Genomic DNA, 19,056 nt, shown 5'->3' with positions numbered 1-19,056 from the left:
GTAGCTATCTTTATGTTCAAATATTTTAATAATCAACTTCCTCCGTCCTTAAATAATATGTTTAGGTTTAACAGGTCTGTTCATTCCTACCCAACCCGCACATCGGGAAACCTCCATCTCACCAACCCCAAGTTATTAATTATGGTCCTGATATTTGAAACAACTTTCCATACAATATTAAGTCATGTTCAACAATATACTCATTTAAAGCTACTATTAAAAGAAAAAACATCGAATCATATGCATCCCCCTCTTCAAGCTAATTATGCAACTGCCCTGTACTTCACCCGCACCTGCACCTGCATTGCCTCCACTTGATCAATGAAGAAAGACATTTATGTACCATTTTTACTAGGCCGTCATCATTTTCAAGCTTAACCGTCATGGCGGTCTCCTGCATTCGTTTAAACTGATTTTTTTCTTTTAAATGAATATTGCTTCTTGTTTATATTTATTTTTCATTGCTTTATTATGACCATTGCTTTATTGTTTTGTAAAACTTAAATTTATCACCTAGTTGCATATTTATCTTGAATGCAGAAATAAAATAAAATCAATCAATCAATACTACTTCCTTAGTAAAAGCGCAGCGACATTCCTTAGCGAGCTTGTTAAGTTTGGGTAAATCCGAATACAAGTTAATTTTAAAGTCTCCATTCCTCATAAAATTAAATAAGCTATTGAAATGTCACAATTTTCAAAGGGCAAGATCCCCACAAAGAAAAGTTGCTGGTAGGATTCGAAACCCAGTCCTTGCTGTTCAAATGTCCGGAGACTTATTCACTAAGCCACAATACCTCTACAAATAATGATACCTTAAGAAAATCATTTAGAAGATATCCTATATATTTTCGCAATTGGTCTTACCCATGACAATGACATTGAATAAACACTCCGGAGCTAAGTTCCCAGCGATGTCTACGTATGTATAAGAGACCAGGGTAGATCCAAGAGGAAATGTATCCCCGGGTTCATGGGTATAAGCAAAAACATGTGCAGGACCTCCGTTGTCCACTGCCTTTGGTTCTTCGAAGAACACTTCTGCTGATGTCACACCAAGCTGGACGTATTCCGTGAAGTCATCCGGACAATCAACAACAGGTGGAATGTTATCATCGTCTGTAATAATGTGTATGTATGTATGTATGTTTTATTTATTTAAATACGGGATAAAAAAAACTGCTATCAGCCGCAAGGCTGTTTTTCAGCAAGTCCGTACATAAAATTTGAAAAACATCAAACAATAAATTATAAATCATGAACAAAATAATAAATACATGTACAAACATTTGGTGATATCATAATCATGGTAGTATTTATAGTAAAATAAACAATAATAGCAGTCTTCGCCGTCCTACTAGTAGTAGTGATGAGAGTGATATTAAAAACAATACTATCGTAATAAATACTAACACTGCTAATAGTGCTACTACTATTACCACTTCTATACTACTGCTGCTGCTACTACTACTACTAGTACCACTACTACTACCATGACTACTACTACTACTCCTGCTGCTACTACTACTACTACTACTACTACTACTACTACTTTTACGTCTACTTCTATTACTACCACTAATATTGTACTTATTCTTCTACTACTACTACTACTACTACTACTACTACTACTACTACTACTACTACTTCTACTACTCCTACTACTACTACTTCGACACGCACACACCCGCACACTTTTTTTTTTTTTTTTTTCTTGCTTTTTTAGCCTTTATTCAGATACTATTACATTTTTCATGTACAAGGGTAATAAATCAAATACACAGTATGCAAAATTAAAGTGAAGTACACTTATACAGCAATATAACATATGAAATAATATACATCTTGATATAAATTTTTCGAACAAATATTATCATAACCCATAATACCAATAACAAAAACCTCGTAATTTCACATGTATTTACTGTATAATAATATCGTATTGTATGATGAAAAATCAAAAGTACAGACTTTTTTAAGTGAAGAGGTTATCCCATAATAAAAAAAAAAGTACTTATACATGTATATTCATTCCTCCAACTTTTGTAAGACAATACAGAAAAAAAAAGTCTCTATGTTTATTCTTAGAAAGTATACAATAATCTGAATAAAGATTTTGTATATAAAGCACACACGAAAACAAAACAAAACACAACATCAACAAAATAAAACAAACAAACCTTTTCCACACCCCAAACAAAATATTCTTTCTTTTTGGATCTACTCAAACATATATTTTGCTAACCATGGAGATAGGAACCCCCCCCCCCCCATCCCTGGCAGCAAGCACTCACATTCACACGCGGACATATACCATTGCACACTCGCATTCACACGCGGACATACCATTACATACTCACAGCACCAGCATACGCTTCACACCTGTTTGCATTCACTGCCTCATTCACCTTCAGTTCTTCCCATTTCTTTACATGCAAACTCAATTTGCCCGATTTTATAGCTAAGCATTTTTCTTCCTCCCTACGTTCCGCAATATATTTTTGTATTTTATGGCAGGAAGGAACCTGACCATTAGTTCTGGATTGGAAAATGGCATATTTGATGAAAAAGATTATACAGTTTACACAATTATTTCTATTCGTACTTCCAGATAATCCCAAATGTATATCTCTCCAATCTAAATCTCTTAATTCAGACATACAGAAATATTTAATGAAAAATTCCCATAAAGGTTTTACCTTGGGACAATTTAGAAAAATATGAATGTATGATTCGGTTTCTCTGCCACAAAAAGAGCATAAACTGTCTTTAACATACCCAAATCTCAATAACTGTTCTTTGGTATAAATCGCCCCGTGTAAAAGTAAGAACTGGAATTCTCTTTGTTTCCTAATCAAAGTTATGCTCCTGGTTTGGGCAAGCCTATTACACATTTCAACATCTGTAAAATTCAAATTAATGTTTTTATCTTTCAATGTTAAATTATAAGTTTCCCGTAAATTTTCAACAAAACAACTATAAATCATTTTTGATTTAATCACCTCAAAAGTAGTTTCCAGCTTACTGATATTCAAATTAACATTGAAGTTCTCATCGTCAATCTTTATAAATTTAATAGAGCTATAGGCATTTTTCCAAGTAATTGGAATAGCATGTACTATAACAATAATGTGGAGCAGTTCATCTGCGGTTACCCCAAGATTTTGAAAATAAGCCACAGGTCTCACAACCCCGTTATCAAAAATATGATCTACAGTGTATATTCCTTTATTATAAAGATCAATATCAAAAATCATTTTACCTCTTACACATACATTCTTATTATTAAATATAATCGGGTTTACTTCCTCTTTTGTATATCTATATTTTCTCATATCTTGCCAAGCCTTCAGCATTTCAGAATAAAATTGTGGCATTGTCTGTGTTAATTTACAAATATCAAAATCGCATAGAAATAACAGTCTCCCACCGAGTGATCTAAAACAGAAATCAAAATACAATTTCCACCCAGCATTGCGTTCCCCGTATAATAGACGTTTCAGCCACATTAGACGTTGGGCCTTTATGAACAACTTAAAATTCATCATTCTTAACCCACCGTGTGAGTAATCCTGATACATAATGTTTCTCTTTATACGGTCTTTACCTGACCATAAAAACTCAAAAGTGATCCGTTCCACCTCAACGAACAACCACTTAGGAACAACTAAAAGTGACGAGACGTAATTTAATTTTGATAATGCATAACTTTTCAACAATTGTATTTTACCCATTAGGGTTAGATCCCTTTGTTTCCACCATCCCAAAAGTCTTTTTATTTTGCTTAGTATCTCTTTGAAGTTTAGATCTTCTTTTATTATTACATTTAGAGAGAAATAAACGCCTAGGATTTTAATTTGCTGAACCAAATTTCCAAATAGCGGAGTTTGAGGTCTGTCTTGATCTTTTCCCATCCAAAAAAAGTTTGTTTTCCCTTTGTTTATCTTCAGACCGCTCACTTTTTCGAATTCTTCCAAAAGATATTTAAGCCGTTTAACAGAATTGCTATTTTTAACAAACAGAGTGATATCATCGGCATACAATATTTGCTTAATTTCATGAGATCCAAACTGAATTCCTTCAACTAGAGCGTCTCTTCTTATTGCCAAAGCTAGTGTTTCTATACAGAGCAAAAACAGATAAGGAGAAATGGGGTCCCCCTGTCTTACCCCTCGTTTTATATCAAAATAACCAGTGGAATAACCTCCATTCATAATACAACTAGTTATATCTGTATATAAAACACGAACCCAAGAACAGAAAGACTGGCCAAATCCAAATAATTTAAGAGTCTGAAAAAGAAAATCATGGGAAACAGAATCAAAAGCCTTTTCAAAGTCCACCGTAATCAAATATCCAATATTTCCAAAAGAGGACTGAAATAAAATATCATCGATTAATCTCACACCATCTCCAATGTTCCTATTTTCAACATACCCTATTTGATCAATATGAATTATCTCATTCAGAACCTTTTTCAATCTTTTTGCTAGTACCTTTGATAAGATCTTGTAATCAACATTTAAAAGCGTGATTGGTCTATAGTTTTGAATGTATAAAGGGTTTTTGCCTTCCTTTTCTAATAGTGTAATCACTCCCTGCCTTTGTGAAGTTGCTAATAATCCCCTATTATACACTTCATTTAACACTTCCACCAAAAATCCCCCCAATAAATTCCAAAAGGTGTAATAAAATTCAACAGTAAAACCGTCGTTTCCAGGGGTTTTATTAAATTTCATTTCTTTCAAAACACTTAAACAATCCTGAATAGTAATTTTACCTTCACAAATATCTCGACTTTCTTTGGATAATTTAGGAATATCCTTCAGGAAAAAAGAGTTTTCATTTACAATCACTTCATTCAATGAATATAATTTTTCGTAAAATGACTTTATCTTCTTCAATATTTCACTCCTATCTTTTATAGTCTGTTCACCTTGATCATATATTTCTTTTATTACACTTTTCCGTTTGTTTGATTTTAATAACTGTTCAAAATATTGTGTTTTTTGTTCTCCTTCCTCAAACCAAAAAGCTCTTGATCGGATTTTTACACCTTGTCGGCTATAATCAAACAATCTGTTCAATTTAGACTTTTTCTCCTCCATTTCATCAAGTATTTTCCTCGAAGGCTGAGTCGATAGGTGGATTTCCAAACTTCTTATATCTTCCTCTAATTTTTCAATTTCATGTTTCCTAAGCTTTGCTTTTTTCTTTGTGTACTTATTAATAATCTCCCTCATTTTCATTTTTAAAAAATCCCACAACAATAATTTATCTTCTATTTTCGGGAGCCATTCTTTTTTTAATTCAACTATTTTATCTTTGAATAAATTCACGAATTCCTGATCTGCGCACAGACTATTGTTGAACTTCCAATATGAATTGCCTAAGTGTGGCTTGTCTACACTGCTTGTTAATTGAAGCAGAACGCCCGAATGATCTGGCGTGATTGATGTTACAATATCACAACCATTAACTAAATGCTGAAAAGCAGAGGACCCGAACCAATAATCCAATCGACTTTGCATAATAGGACATTTTTGCCTGAATGTAAATTGTTTCTTTTCAGGATTCATCCTCCTCCATATATCTTCTAAACCGAATCTATCTAAAAATCCATCAAATTTCTTGTTAAATCTGTTTTTATAAAAGATTCTTGGACCTAAATAATCCAAATCTCCATTCATTATTGTATTAAAATCTCCCCCAATAATTATCATTTCTTCAGAGCTGTAAAGCTTTGAAATACATTTATCTAGTTCCTCTAAAAATTCAATTTGCATCTTCTCCTTATCTCTTGTGGGGAAATAACAATTAACTAAAATTATTTTAGATTGTTGAAATTCAAACTTCATAACGACGTATCTTCCATTTTCATCAAAAATAACATTATCCATTTTTATATTTAAATTTGGAGAAATGAGAACTGAAACACCTCTACTATGGTTCGTTCCATGACTAAACAATATAGGCCCATTCCACTCTAATTTCCACTTCTCTTCAACCTCTTCCGTACTATAGGTTTCCTGTAAAAACACAATATTACTCCCTTTATTTTTGCAAAATTCAAAAATGTTTTTTCTTTTAGCCTTGTCTCTTAGACCTCTGACATTTAAAGTGAGTAAAGTAAAATATAACCTTCTATCCATACACTTTTACCCAATCCGAAAAATACAACAGAACCTGAATGAATGAAAGACATGAAAGACTACCCATGAAATGCAAACAGGCAACACAAAACACAATACAACCACGCCCTCTCATAGTATCACACTCCAAACACCTCCATTCATTCAACATCCAACATATCCAACACAATAATTCGCCAGTCATCCAACCACACTTCCCCATGCCATTAACGTGGAGGTCATGCATATCTAATATGCCAACACCAAGTTAAGCCTAACCCAAACATATTATATCCAAAGAAACTCCCGTCTATTTCAAATATTAAATTCTATAGGAACCAAATAATGCGTGAATAGGATGAATCCTTCTGCAAATCAAGGAATTGATTGTTTAACACTGCACCTGTCTGGTTTACCGTAGAAAAGAAAATACCTTTCCATTACTTTCTAAATTACCACCCCCCCCCATAAAACCAACTGCAATGAGACTTTTCCGATGTGCCTAAATTTGTTTCAGAATGAATATTCTCATCTTTACTTCATGTACTATAACTCAAGCATAAAAAAGTGGGGGTTTGGATTTTTTCAAAGAAATCTCTTCTTGGTTTTACTCAGATGCAAACATGACATAAAAGAGAACGATCTACTAAATTATTCATCTTCATACTAAAATGAAAAAGGCTATACAGCTAGCTATCCGTCTAGCTGCAACTAGCTAGAACATCTCTTACATCATTGATGTAAGGATAATCAAACAACGATATTTGTACTTTGTACTGTTACCACGACTAAAAATAATTCAATTGCTTCATTTTACCTCTGCGCGTCACTGTTAACGATCTTTAGAATCACAACTAGTGACATCTAAAATATGAAGAAGAGTTGCAATTTGTAAACCGTTGTTAAAGTGCATTGCACTTTGTGGTATTGCATCTTATATTATCTTATCCTTGCGCTCATTTATGTAACCAAGTTTTGGAAAGTTGATAATATGCTCACCCATTAGTACATATATGTAGAACAGGCATGCGGGAGCGACATTGCCTGATGCATCTTCAAATCTATAGACAACTATGGTCTTATCATCCGAAGGAAATAGATCTCCAGGACGATGAGACTGATCGAGGATTCTCACTTGTCCTTTGTCCGAAGCTGTGGGTTCCTGGTAAAAGATTTGAGAAGATGTTGTACCAGCGCTGACATCAAAGAATTGGTCCACAGGGCATTCCACGTCTGGTGGGATGGCATCTGGAGGGAAAGCAGAAATTCTAGATTTATAAGGAAAATCATTACAGACAACAATGAAGTTATCGTTTTGCATTCAAACAATTCGAAAAGTGACAATCATGATATAAAAATAAATAAATTCTAACAGTGATAACATGACACAAAGTACTGTATATCGTTCAAGTAATTAATAGTTGTTTGCTGCTTTGTGTTTATGTTCGTTGTTTCGTTTTATGTGTCAGTGCGGTGTAGAGACCGCGGCGGGGTTCGATACATTTTTCTATTGTTCCCTTTTCATTCATCATTTGTAATTGAGCAATATGTTATGGAAATGATTACTGTTTTCAATAATTTTCTGTATGTTAAACATATATTCCCGCGTGAATTATCATTTGATATTCAAGGTAAATGCATATTTTTGGAATAGAAAATTAGGAATAATTATCCATCTGTATGAAATTGTCAGCCGCCTTTATATTGTTACGTTTCGCATTGTACTTTATATAAATTGTATGACTTAAATGAATTTGATAAATATTATCACAGACAGTAGGAACAAAATCATGTCATACTAACCTAGCGTTGCTTCCCATTTTACTTGAAACCCAGCGGATGTTACAACATTATCAGTACGCCAAAACAACCACGCAGAATCTGTATCGAGCTTTATTTCACTCGGGGCTGAGTTGCCCCTGAAAAAATACACCTGCTTTGCTGGGTCGCTCGCGGCATTCAAGTCCGAATCGATGTTGAATGTCAACCCTGCTCCTATGTAAAGCTCGTCACCAAAGGCCACAGCAAAGTTTGGGTCGAATGTGAAGGACAGACGAATTGCAAGAGGGACGAAGATGAGATAGACCCTTGCATCTAAGTTGTCGTAATCTGAGGGCCAGTTTGGAGACGTGAAGATTCCATTCGTGCAAGATGAACCGTAACAGGTTTGCTGAGACGTAGCGACTGCAATGACATGATTTTAAAAGGAAACATTTCAAAGAATTGGATCATTGGAACATACTCTTCTTCAGCAATAACAAACATATATCACAAACACACGCACACACCCACATACACTGTATCAACCCTCTCTCACCATCACACACATCCAAACGCACCCCATATACATATCTACACACACCCACGCACATACGACCAACCCTCCGTTACCGTAATACCCACCACACGCACCCACAATTGACTTACTCTCCCCCTCTCTTTGGCCTATACACATTCACACGCACTCACATACGACTAACCTCCCTTACCCAGATTGCAATAAGAAAAGAAGTGGAACGCCTATGGCAGTCTCGCCTGCTTTACACGATTCAATGTAGGAGCAGCGCTGACTTTGAAATAAAATAATTATTCTACAAAACCACCATTCATATGATAATATAATAGGCCTACTACATTTGTTGACCTTAGATAACATCTGACCCTGATCATGTGACCTAAGACTTGTGCAAGATGAGCACTGATACTTTATTACCCAGGGCCTATGTCCAAGTTTTATGATCTATGTCCATATAATTTCTAATGGTGACATTTCAAAATCTTAACCACAGGTTAAGATTTCGATGTTGATTCCCCAACATAGTCTAAGCTCATAGACCCTGTATGACATTTGACCTTGATCATGTGACCTGAAACTCGGGCAGGGTCTTTAGTAATATTTGATTACCCTTATGTCCAATTTTCATGAACTAGGTTCATATACCTTTTAAGTTGTTTTTTATATATATTAATGATTTATGCAATGTTACTGATTTTTTTCATTTTGTCCTCTTTGCAGATGACACAAACTTAATTGCTTCCAATTTTGATTTTGATATTCTTGTGAAAAATACAAATGAAGAATTAATTAAGATTACGAATTGGTTCCAAGCCAATGAATTAGTAATAAACTATGATAAGACAACCTTTATGTATTTTAGTAAAAATCATATAAAACATTGTATTTCAGATGTTAATATATTCATGAATGGAATCCCTTTGAGTATTTCGAAAACCACTAAATTTCTTGGAATTACTTTAGATGATTCATTATTCTATAACAACCATCGTTCTATAATATCTAACAAAATTGCAAAAAATGCTGGTATTCTTTTTAAACTTAGTAGCTTCTTGCCACAGAAAGAGTTGTTTATGATTTATAATAGTCTTACCTTACCTCTCCTATATTGCAATATTGTTTGGGCAAATACTGGAACTACAAAATTGGAACCCTTTCATAAATTGCAAAAGAAAATTCTAAGAATATGTACGAATTCACCTTTTAAATCTCATTCACGACCTTTATTTTTCCGTCTTAAAACTTTAAATATATATGATATTCATAAATTTCAGATTGCATCTGTGATGTTCCGAACAGTTAGTAACATAATCCCTTCTAACATCTCCCAAATGTTTATTATAAATTGTTCAGTTCATTCTCATAATACTCGGTCAAGCAATAACTTTCATTATCCCCAACTGAGTTAAATCCCAAATTCTACTTAATTCATTAAGGCATCGTGGCCCTCGTATATGGAACAATCTTTCTGATAATATTAAGTGTTCAACTACATTAACTTCATTTAAAGCCAAGTTAAAAAACGTGTATATAAGTGAATATTCAAAATAATTTTTTCTCTGCCTAATTCTACACTTACCCAGATTGTCCCCATCCCCCTTGTATGTATGCTGGTGATTGCTGATGCTGTGTGTATATTTTTCATTTGATTTTCATATGTATTTTACCTTGTTTTACTGGGAGCTACAACTCACAAGTTCTTATGAACTTTTCAGTAGTTTCCGTTTTTCTCTGATGTAATTTTCATTTTTGTACATATTGTATATTGTTTTTTATATTGTTGAGAAAATAATTAAAATTGAACTGAACTGAACTGAGTTATGGTGACATTTCAAACACGTAACCTTGGGTTAAGATTTCGAAGTTGATTCCCCCAACGTAGTCGAAGTTCATTGACCTTAAATGACATTTGACCTCGATCATATGACTTGAAACCCATGCAGGATATCTAGTAATACTTGATAACCATTATGTACAAGTTTCATGAACTAGGTTTATACACTTCTTAATTTATGATGTCATTCAAAAACTTAACCTTAGGTTAAGATTTCAACTTTGACGCCGCCGTCAAAGTCGGAAAAGCGGCGCCAACAGTCTCGCTCTGCTATGCTGGCGATGAATGATCATCGAAAGGTAGGCCCTATATTCCTTTTACATTTCCATACCATTATTGAAGGAGTCCTTAATTTCGAGGGAAACAAATACAAGGCAGCTACTGCAAGTACAAGTACAAGTAAAACAACAAGAAAGATGTAACAGGACAAGAGAACAGAAAACCAGACTAGCTCGCAGACAAAGACAGATATAGAACACATATGTCTAAATACATTCTAAAGCATAATCATCATTGTGCATCTATGTCATGGGTTATTTCACATGGAGTCCCTGGTTTTAATTATGTTATGAATATTATATTGACTTAATGACTAGACTCCATATCTAACGCTGAAAAACATTTCTCTTTCCACAATACAATTGACCTCGTATCTTTCAAAGTATAATTTCGAACACACTTCCTCCTCAGTAATGATTATAAAATTCGTGATTGTTCTTTCACACTCCGTTATTTTTGCCATTGTTGATAAACGCCTACGTTGTGCTTAAAGACTATTTTCAGACAATAATTCATATCAAAATCACAATAATTTTCCTCAGTCATGAATTGAATGTGAATATGTTCTTTGCTAGTCATATCTTTCTTATGATGACTAATATTCATCAAATGATATCATTGAACAAAATATCAATAAGTAGCATATCTCTACCTATGTAAGATTAAAAGACCCAATTCTACATTTAACATCTTTCAGAACTCAATTATACCGTATACATGGGCACACTGATCGAGTGTAATGGATGTATTTTTACGGTTTATATCGCATTAATTGCATTTTCTATTTCAGTTAAATTTTCTTCAAAACATGCATGAATTTCGTTGTCACAATGTAAAATGGGATTAAATTCTATACAGGCATAATGATGATAAATGTACTTCTCATTAACTTGCAGTGACTTTTTTCTCCTGAGATTTAATCTAAAGTGTCTCGTTGTTGCAATCATCAAAATGATACTTTACTTATCTAGTTCAAGTGTAAATTATAACTCATTCTTCAATAATACTTGGTTCGCGCTTTTGTGAAACAAAGTACAAAGACGCACCTCAAATCTGATTGAGAGTCATATCAATTCGTCATAGAACATAAAATCTCTATTCACGAGGGGGCGGGTGTGAATGAACTAAGTCTGCACGTTTGTCGTTTATCAATAAATATGGATGCGATCAGACAGTTTCATTTCATGTGCTTCCCTGGCGTCTAAATGATCTAAATGTAAAGATCATTAATGTTCTTTGGTATTTCTTTTGAGAGTGAGTGGGGTAAATATCATTCTACCGTAGGGGTAAAGGGTTGCAAAAGTCTAGATCATGTATATCAAAACAGTTTCAGCTAACTCTTCAACATATTCGACTGAATTACCATTAGTAAGTTATAAGAACTGTCAGTTATATCCCTTTTATAATAATCAAGCTCATTGAGATTTTCACCTGTCCTAGGTCGATAATTTTCTTTGATATATGTGAGGAAGGCACATGCACTATGGCTGTGCAGCAGAAGCCACACATATCAAGTTCAGTTTCATGTTATCAATATAGCTTTGGGGATTCATTTTTGGCTGTAGATCATTGAAAAAACCGCAGAGACCGACACGTTGTGTGTTTTAATGTCATTTCTTGCACTGGGCTACAGAGAGGGGGGGCTTGAGGGCCATGAACCCTCCCAAATTTTAATGACCCCTAAAAGGGGGAAAAGAATAGGAAATGGAAAAGGGTGAAATATGATATTACTTCTGAATATTACGTCAAAATCTATCAAAACTTGACTTTTTATACTAACAGAAAATTATGCTCACTCATTGATTGTTAAAAATTTGCCATTATACATGTACGCCATGTCTATCCCCGTGAAAGTTTTGGGCTCATTATTACGCCACTAGGTTTCTTGAAATGTCTTTCCGAAGCATACACAATTCGTAATTTATGTGAGTGATTAAGGCCTGAATTGCTCTCTGACCTGACGTATTTGACGTTGAAAATAGTGAGCGACGTTGACTTTGAAAATAGTGAATACTTGTAACGAGACAGCAAGGCCCCAATATCTTCAGCATGTTTGATCAAAACCGCGGATTGTTGTTCCTGCATTCCGAGCAAATTTTGCCAAGTCTGTGCGTATTTGCATATTGGTATTCATAGAGAAGTTTGCCATTATGATGATTTCATAATTGCCCTCTGAGGCATTATCATCGGTCATTCAATAGAAGCAATATCAGCGTCCAAACTTGTTTTCCTCAAACGAATTTCAATGGTAATCCCTGGCGAATTCACAAGTAACCGTAAAAGTTCGTCTTCCCTGCATACATCACACTTTTGTCCCTTTTGAAATAATGATATGAGGCAGATTTTCAGATTCGACAATGACCTGTACTCTAAATACGATTTGACCAAATCAACTTATTATATGTATTATTTGACTTAATCCTCAATAATATTCATATTCTGATTTCGAATAAAACAAGTCTACATGGTCTAACCTGATAAGCAAATCTACTTTTGTTATCCAACTTTATTACACACAATAAAATGATTATTCTTGTTGTTCGGTATATGTGTTATCTGTTTTCTTGGTCAAAGAGTGGCTATAATTCACCCAAATTAGGAGTAATTGTAATTTGTATTTTTTTTTATCGTTGGTTAAAAATGTTTGCTGATCAAATTATTGGCCAATGTTTCCATATGATTTTATAAAGTACCACTGTGGGACATTTTTTTCAAACATTTCTCGCTTTGCAGATATTGCATAACTTGCGAGTTTATTTTTGATGTTTTTTTTTATTCAAACTATTCATTTCATGAGTTTTTTTAATATTTTGTATGTAATACCGGTTGCACGAATATATATGAATATATATATATATATATATATAATCAAGATTGGCACCAAATACGCCTCTCTGATCCCTTCAGCTCTGCCACTTATTTATATTTACCTTAATCATCTGGTTCAATAGTTTACTAAAATTTCTTTGGAAACTAGTTCCATTAAATCATCAATCGATATATCAACATGTTTGATAACATGTTAGAATACGTATTTATTAAATCATTTGTGTATTTATTACTTTCTATGATAATTACCATCAAAAGAAGGTATTATTATTTCTAAGTATTATGCCACGGACAAACGGGAACAATGAAGACCTTAAACAGGGCCCTGTGAATGATTTTTTTTTTACTGGAGGTGCTGATGTAATTTTGAGAAGCATAAGAAAAAGGGGGGTTTCACTACAAAATAATAGTCCTTTTGGTTATATCTTCCTTTTTTAAGACCTACCAAAATTCCAGAGGGATGCCTTGGTTCTTTAAAGAGAAAATCAAATTAATGAAAAACAAACCAAACAAAGAAATAAATATTAAATAAATAAATAAATAAATTCCAAAATATATATTAGTCAATAAAATAATAAATAAACGAATAAATACAAATACATGTGAATGAATGAATGACTTTATAAATAAATAGATAAATGAATAAATAAATAAACAATGAATAAATAAATGAAATTCTACTTACAGACATCAACAGAGCAGTCGTAACCAACATTATTATTGTCACACTTGCAAACATATTCCGAGGCTGTTGAGTAGTATCTGTTGTAACACGGCTCGTTAGCTGGACATTGGTCTGGGTGACATTCTGGAAATAGAAAAGAGTTAAAATCAAATATGTTTTATGCATTTTGTGCCAGCTATTACTGATTGGAAAAAGAGAGCATTGTAATTTGAAGGTGACTACCAATCCAAAGATCAAATCAAAATGAAATAGATTAAAACAGTCTATAATTTTTATGATTACGAGCCATTTCCGTGATTTATGCTGTTTTATCTTTTATCATGATGGTTGATCTGCTATCGTCGCTTTCTCCTCGTCTGATGTTGTGAAATAATGACATTCAATTAAACACTATTTATTTTTGTCATATCAGGGGCGTTGTAATCGGGGACAAGAGAAGTGGACACACCAACAAAAATGGAAAAAGAAGGAGATTCGGGGAGAAAAAAAGGTTTATAACGTGAATAGATTATCTCTATTGGCTTATAAAAGCACAATTCAGCGGTATTGCAGGCTTTCCCAAACTATACAAGAAATTTGTTTGACAAGACTAAAAGCCAAAGAGTCATGATAGTCGAGCTATCAAGTCTGTAGCAAACTCGCTACTTGGAATTGGAATGGCTAGTTACCCCACACACGGAAACGTGTGTGTGTGCGTGTGTGTGTGTGTGAGGGTGGGTGGGTGTGTGGGTGTGTTTTGGATCATGGATCATCCTACGTTACTGTATTAAAAATGAATATAATATATGATTATACCTTATTTTATGTATTCGAATATAAATATAATAACAAATGAGATGAAATTGAAACAAGATTTTGTTTGTTAACATTTCGTCACCTCCATACCCCCAAACAATATGTGATATTGCAAACTGACTGATCTAAATAATGGATTGTTGACATCAGAATTAAATGCAATCAACAAAGGGACCCATGAATGCTTGCAAAAATGACAAATGATAATCTGTATAAAATCGGAAAACATAATTAAACCCATATACTTTGATATAATAAGTCATTTAACGGTTCCAATCCCCATTGGCTTACCTCCTTTTGTTGTCAAGAATGTGGCATTGGGTGCATGACGATTTACAAAATATTGAATTGAAAACTTCTTCATGCGCGTAAGCAACATATGAAAGAATAAGAATTGTTATTATTTCGTAATACGGTCCTGAAAGTGGAAAACGGACCATTATAATTTTTTAAGTGCCGCTGTGTATAGGGGGAGGTGCGTGGTTACACACCGTTGGAGCGAGTAATATCTATCAAGCCATCCAAATAAGTTTATATTTGATATCATCTTGTTTCCAATGTTGCAACGATCGTGTAAGAAAAATTGTCATGTTATCAATATGTTTATATCAATTTGATTATCGTTCATGATCGTTTATCACAAACTATAAGCTGAGTTAATGAAATCGTCATTTTATAATTGCTGACGAAAGTGTTGAGATTGTATTCGATCGAGGGGAGGGGAAGAGATTGTCAGCTTCCTATACGTTTATGTATTAGGGGTTTCAAAGTGAAAACATATTATTAAGGACGCACATCATCGGAATCCTACTTTATGGAGTATTTACTTTATAGTAAATGAAATGACTGAGACACTTTGGAGTAAATATGGTCGACTAGATTTATGATTAATCAAAAACAATCATGACTATATAACGATAAATTTGATCGGAAATGAAGCTTGACACATTCATCCCTCAATAGAATGCAGACATAAAAATAGGTGGGGTCTGATCTACTCAATTGAACTTTTAGAAAAGCAATAACTTTTGGTTATTTTCGGGTTATATTGAATTCATTCGATCTGTTATGCCAATTTCAAACACTAATCCATTCATATATAACTTCACATTTTTTTCTGTCGAGCAACGGTTATTCAGTAGCATAAATCTTATTCGCTTCTCATGTTCGCAAGTATTAAGGTATATGTCAGCCCTTGTAGGTCCAAAATAGGTTCTCCAGTTGTTTGCTTACTAACGCTTTCTAAGTGCTTCATTAAACTTGTTAAATGCTTAGCATAAACAGAATCACTGATATAACTAAATTTTCAATAATTGCCATACAATTTTGAAAACTGAAAGATAAACTACACTGATTTAACAATAACTCGAATAAAAACAACAGTTTCCAGTGGCCACGACGGAACTGCTTAATAAAACTGATAATAATACTAAAGCTTACATTGAGCTCTTCAACTTATTTATTAGAAATTGTTTAAACAACTGAATACTGGATATTAAATGTGATAGAGGACGTTATGTTTAATCGTATAAAAACTTTGACAAATTATTATCAAAACTTACTGTCTATACATGTATGTGACATTTTTAGACACAATGACACTTCGTAGGTCATGATAAATTAAATGGGAGCAAGTCAAAATAAGGAAATAGCAAGTGTCTTACGTCTTAGATAAGGATACTTATAAATCAAATTGTCATAATACATGTAATATGCGATTTATCTTATCATTATAGGTTTCCACTCTTAGAATAGAATAGTAATGGTTTATTGGCAGTACATAATTGACAGCCAGTGGCTGAAATATTCATGTTTACAAAATCTAAGAACATACAAAGATATTATACAAATAGTAGATAAATTTAAAAAATGCATTCAATACATAATAGAGTAAATTATACAAAGATTTTCATTGTGATGGATCTAATTACATAAAGGAGTTATGAGTGTTAGTGAATTTATAAATCGCATTAAATCGACAGGAAGAATGCATAATGAGATCAACTGGTAAAACAAAAGAAAATCATATTCAGGAGGTCAATAAGATGATTCATTGCTGATTAATGAGTGCGGCTGTAAGGTTTTGTATTGTATCAAATAAATAAAAAGAAATCAATGAATGATATATTCAATGGAAATACATAAATGACCATAAGTTTTGTTTTTCTGATTCGCGTATCATATAAGAAAAGTATTATATTATTTTGTTCTCTTTCTCTGTCTATCTGTCAGTCTTTCCCCTCTCTCAGTAACACTTTATAGATCTAATTTTATCCCCCCCCCCCCCTCTCTTTCTCTCTCTCCCTCTCTCTCTCTCTCTCCGTCTCCTCTCTCTCTTTGCACTGAATCAATGTCAGGAATGGTAATAGCTTATATGAATTTTCGAATAAAAAGCTAAACACCAAAACGATTTTATTACGGTTCTATGGAGAATTCTGGAACCGTATATAAACTAAGACCCGCTGGAAAGAGCGCAGTGCAACAACGTGTGTTCACAGTGTGTTAAGGCCTACATAGTGGACTGTGTAGAGATGTGATACACACTATTAGATTGCTCAAATTGAAACGGTGCAAATAAAATTCCACACTCTGAACACCTCGACAGTGTGTATGTTCACAGTGTCTTCACATTGTGTACTTTGTAAAAGTATGATTCCCACCATAAAAATGCTCAATTTCAATAGTACAGTTTCATTAGTCTCCACACTGTGAAATAGTGTGGACACAATGTGGGACACACTGAGGAAAACGGTGTGATCTTTTCAGCAAAGTAAATGCTATAAAATACGAACCTTCTGGAAATTGGGCTTCTCCACTGAGCAGACAACATACAAGCACCACGAATACGACTTCGAACTTCATTTTCAGTCCTCCCTACCAAATCCGTTTGGGCGTGTTTTATTCTCAACGAGGAATTGCCTCCACACAAACGAACACCCAAAACACCTCCACAGGGAATCATGCAAAGCGAATCACGAACGCGGCGACATGGGCGTTGCAGTGTTTCAAGTTTCTAACTCCTCGGTTCGACATGCATATCCGCTCCCGTATCCGCTTATGTGAAATTCCCGAAGTCCTTCTTCAAAATGGAAGTCCAGACAGCTTATACCTTACAAGAGCATCATCCAGTTAATGTTTCCACTCGTACCGACATAATACCAACATAAGAAAGGATACACTATCCATTCCCGAATTTGCTTTAAAGAATTCGGGAGCAGTGCCTTTGATTTGTTGGTATCCCTCTGCGCAGCCCCGGACCGGACCTGTTATTTTTTTTACACCAAGGAACACTCAACATCGGAAACGACAATCGTTGGGCCGTAAATAGTGCATTGATCTAGCCCTTAAATCACGGCTGATTTCACAAACTCAAACATCCCTCAACCACAATATCATATTTGCCGTCCCAACAAAGATATATTTTCGCATTCAATCAAAAAAGGAAGAAGGAATGATGGATATGAAGTTGACGAGATTTAAAACGACTCGCATACTTATTAAATGAAATCGATAGAACTGAAGCCGCAAATGTACCTGGTCGGATACTGCAAAGTCAAAAAATAATTAGTCTGGAAAGTATGTCTTCGTGTTTTATCCCAGTTCTATAAAGTTATAGACAAAACTTATACACCATGGAAAAATATCACTGTACTCTATTTAATATCATAAAGCCAGTGTTGCGAATTCGTAGGAGATTTTCATATTAATAATAATTAATAATCCGACCGGGATATGACGGTATACCCAACTTTCTTCTAAAAAAATGAAAATCTCCAAAGTCATCCCACTGTTAAAAAAAGGTGATAGCCAACTCATTTCCAACTATCGTCCAATATCCTTACTAACTTCACTATCTAAAATTCTAGAAAAACTTGTCCATATTAGAACAAGTGATTTTTTCAAATTACACAACATTTTTTCAAACTTCCAATTTGGATTCCGTAAAAACCATAGTACTTCCCATGCAATTCTGTCATTTATTAATAAAATCACCACTTCCATCGATAATAGTTGTCATACTGTCGGTATTTTCCTGGACTTCTCCAAGGCCTTCGACACTATAAATCATGAAATTCTCCTTCATAAACTGTGTCATTATGGAGTTAGAGGGAAGGCCTTGGAGTGGTTCAGGAGTTACCTCACTGATAATAGCAATTCGACTACTCTTCCAATTACTTGCGGTGTCCCACAGGGTAGCCTACTAGGC

At 34.1% G+C, this 19,056-nt stretch overlaps 1 protein-coding gene across 1 annotated transcript in view; it reads right to left on the bottom strand.

Moving 5' to 3' along the window:
• LOC129281755 (hyalin-like) overlaps positions 1 to 18,142 on the bottom strand; it is a 31,032-nt gene extending 12,890 nt beyond the window's left edge. The window contains exons 1-5 of the mRNA XM_064113225.1: positions 17,642 to 18,142; positions 14,055 to 14,177; positions 7,935 to 8,315; positions 7,131 to 7,379; positions 868 to 1,119 (exon numbers count right to left, since the gene is read on the bottom strand). Of these exons, the coding sequence (XP_063969295.1) occupies positions 868 to 1,119; positions 7,131 to 7,379; positions 7,935 to 8,315; positions 14,055 to 14,177; positions 17,642 to 17,711 (1,075 nt within the window). The 5' untranslated portion in view covers positions 17,712 to 18,142. The remainder of the gene's footprint in view (positions 1 to 867; positions 1,120 to 7,130; positions 7,380 to 7,934; positions 8,316 to 14,054; positions 14,178 to 17,641) is intronic.
• Positions 18,143 to 19,056: the final 914 nt, after the last annotated feature.

The sequence above is a fragment of the Lytechinus pictus genome, chromosome 18 (genome assembly GCF_037042905.1).
Source record: "Lytechinus pictus isolate F3 Inbred chromosome 18, Lp3.0, whole genome shotgun sequence".
Classification (NCBI taxonomy): Eukaryota; Metazoa; Echinodermata; class Echinoidea; order Temnopleuroida; family Toxopneustidae; genus Lytechinus; species Lytechinus pictus.
Note: the sequence above shows the minus strand (reverse complement) of the source record. Positions and strands in the feature narration are given on the sequence as shown.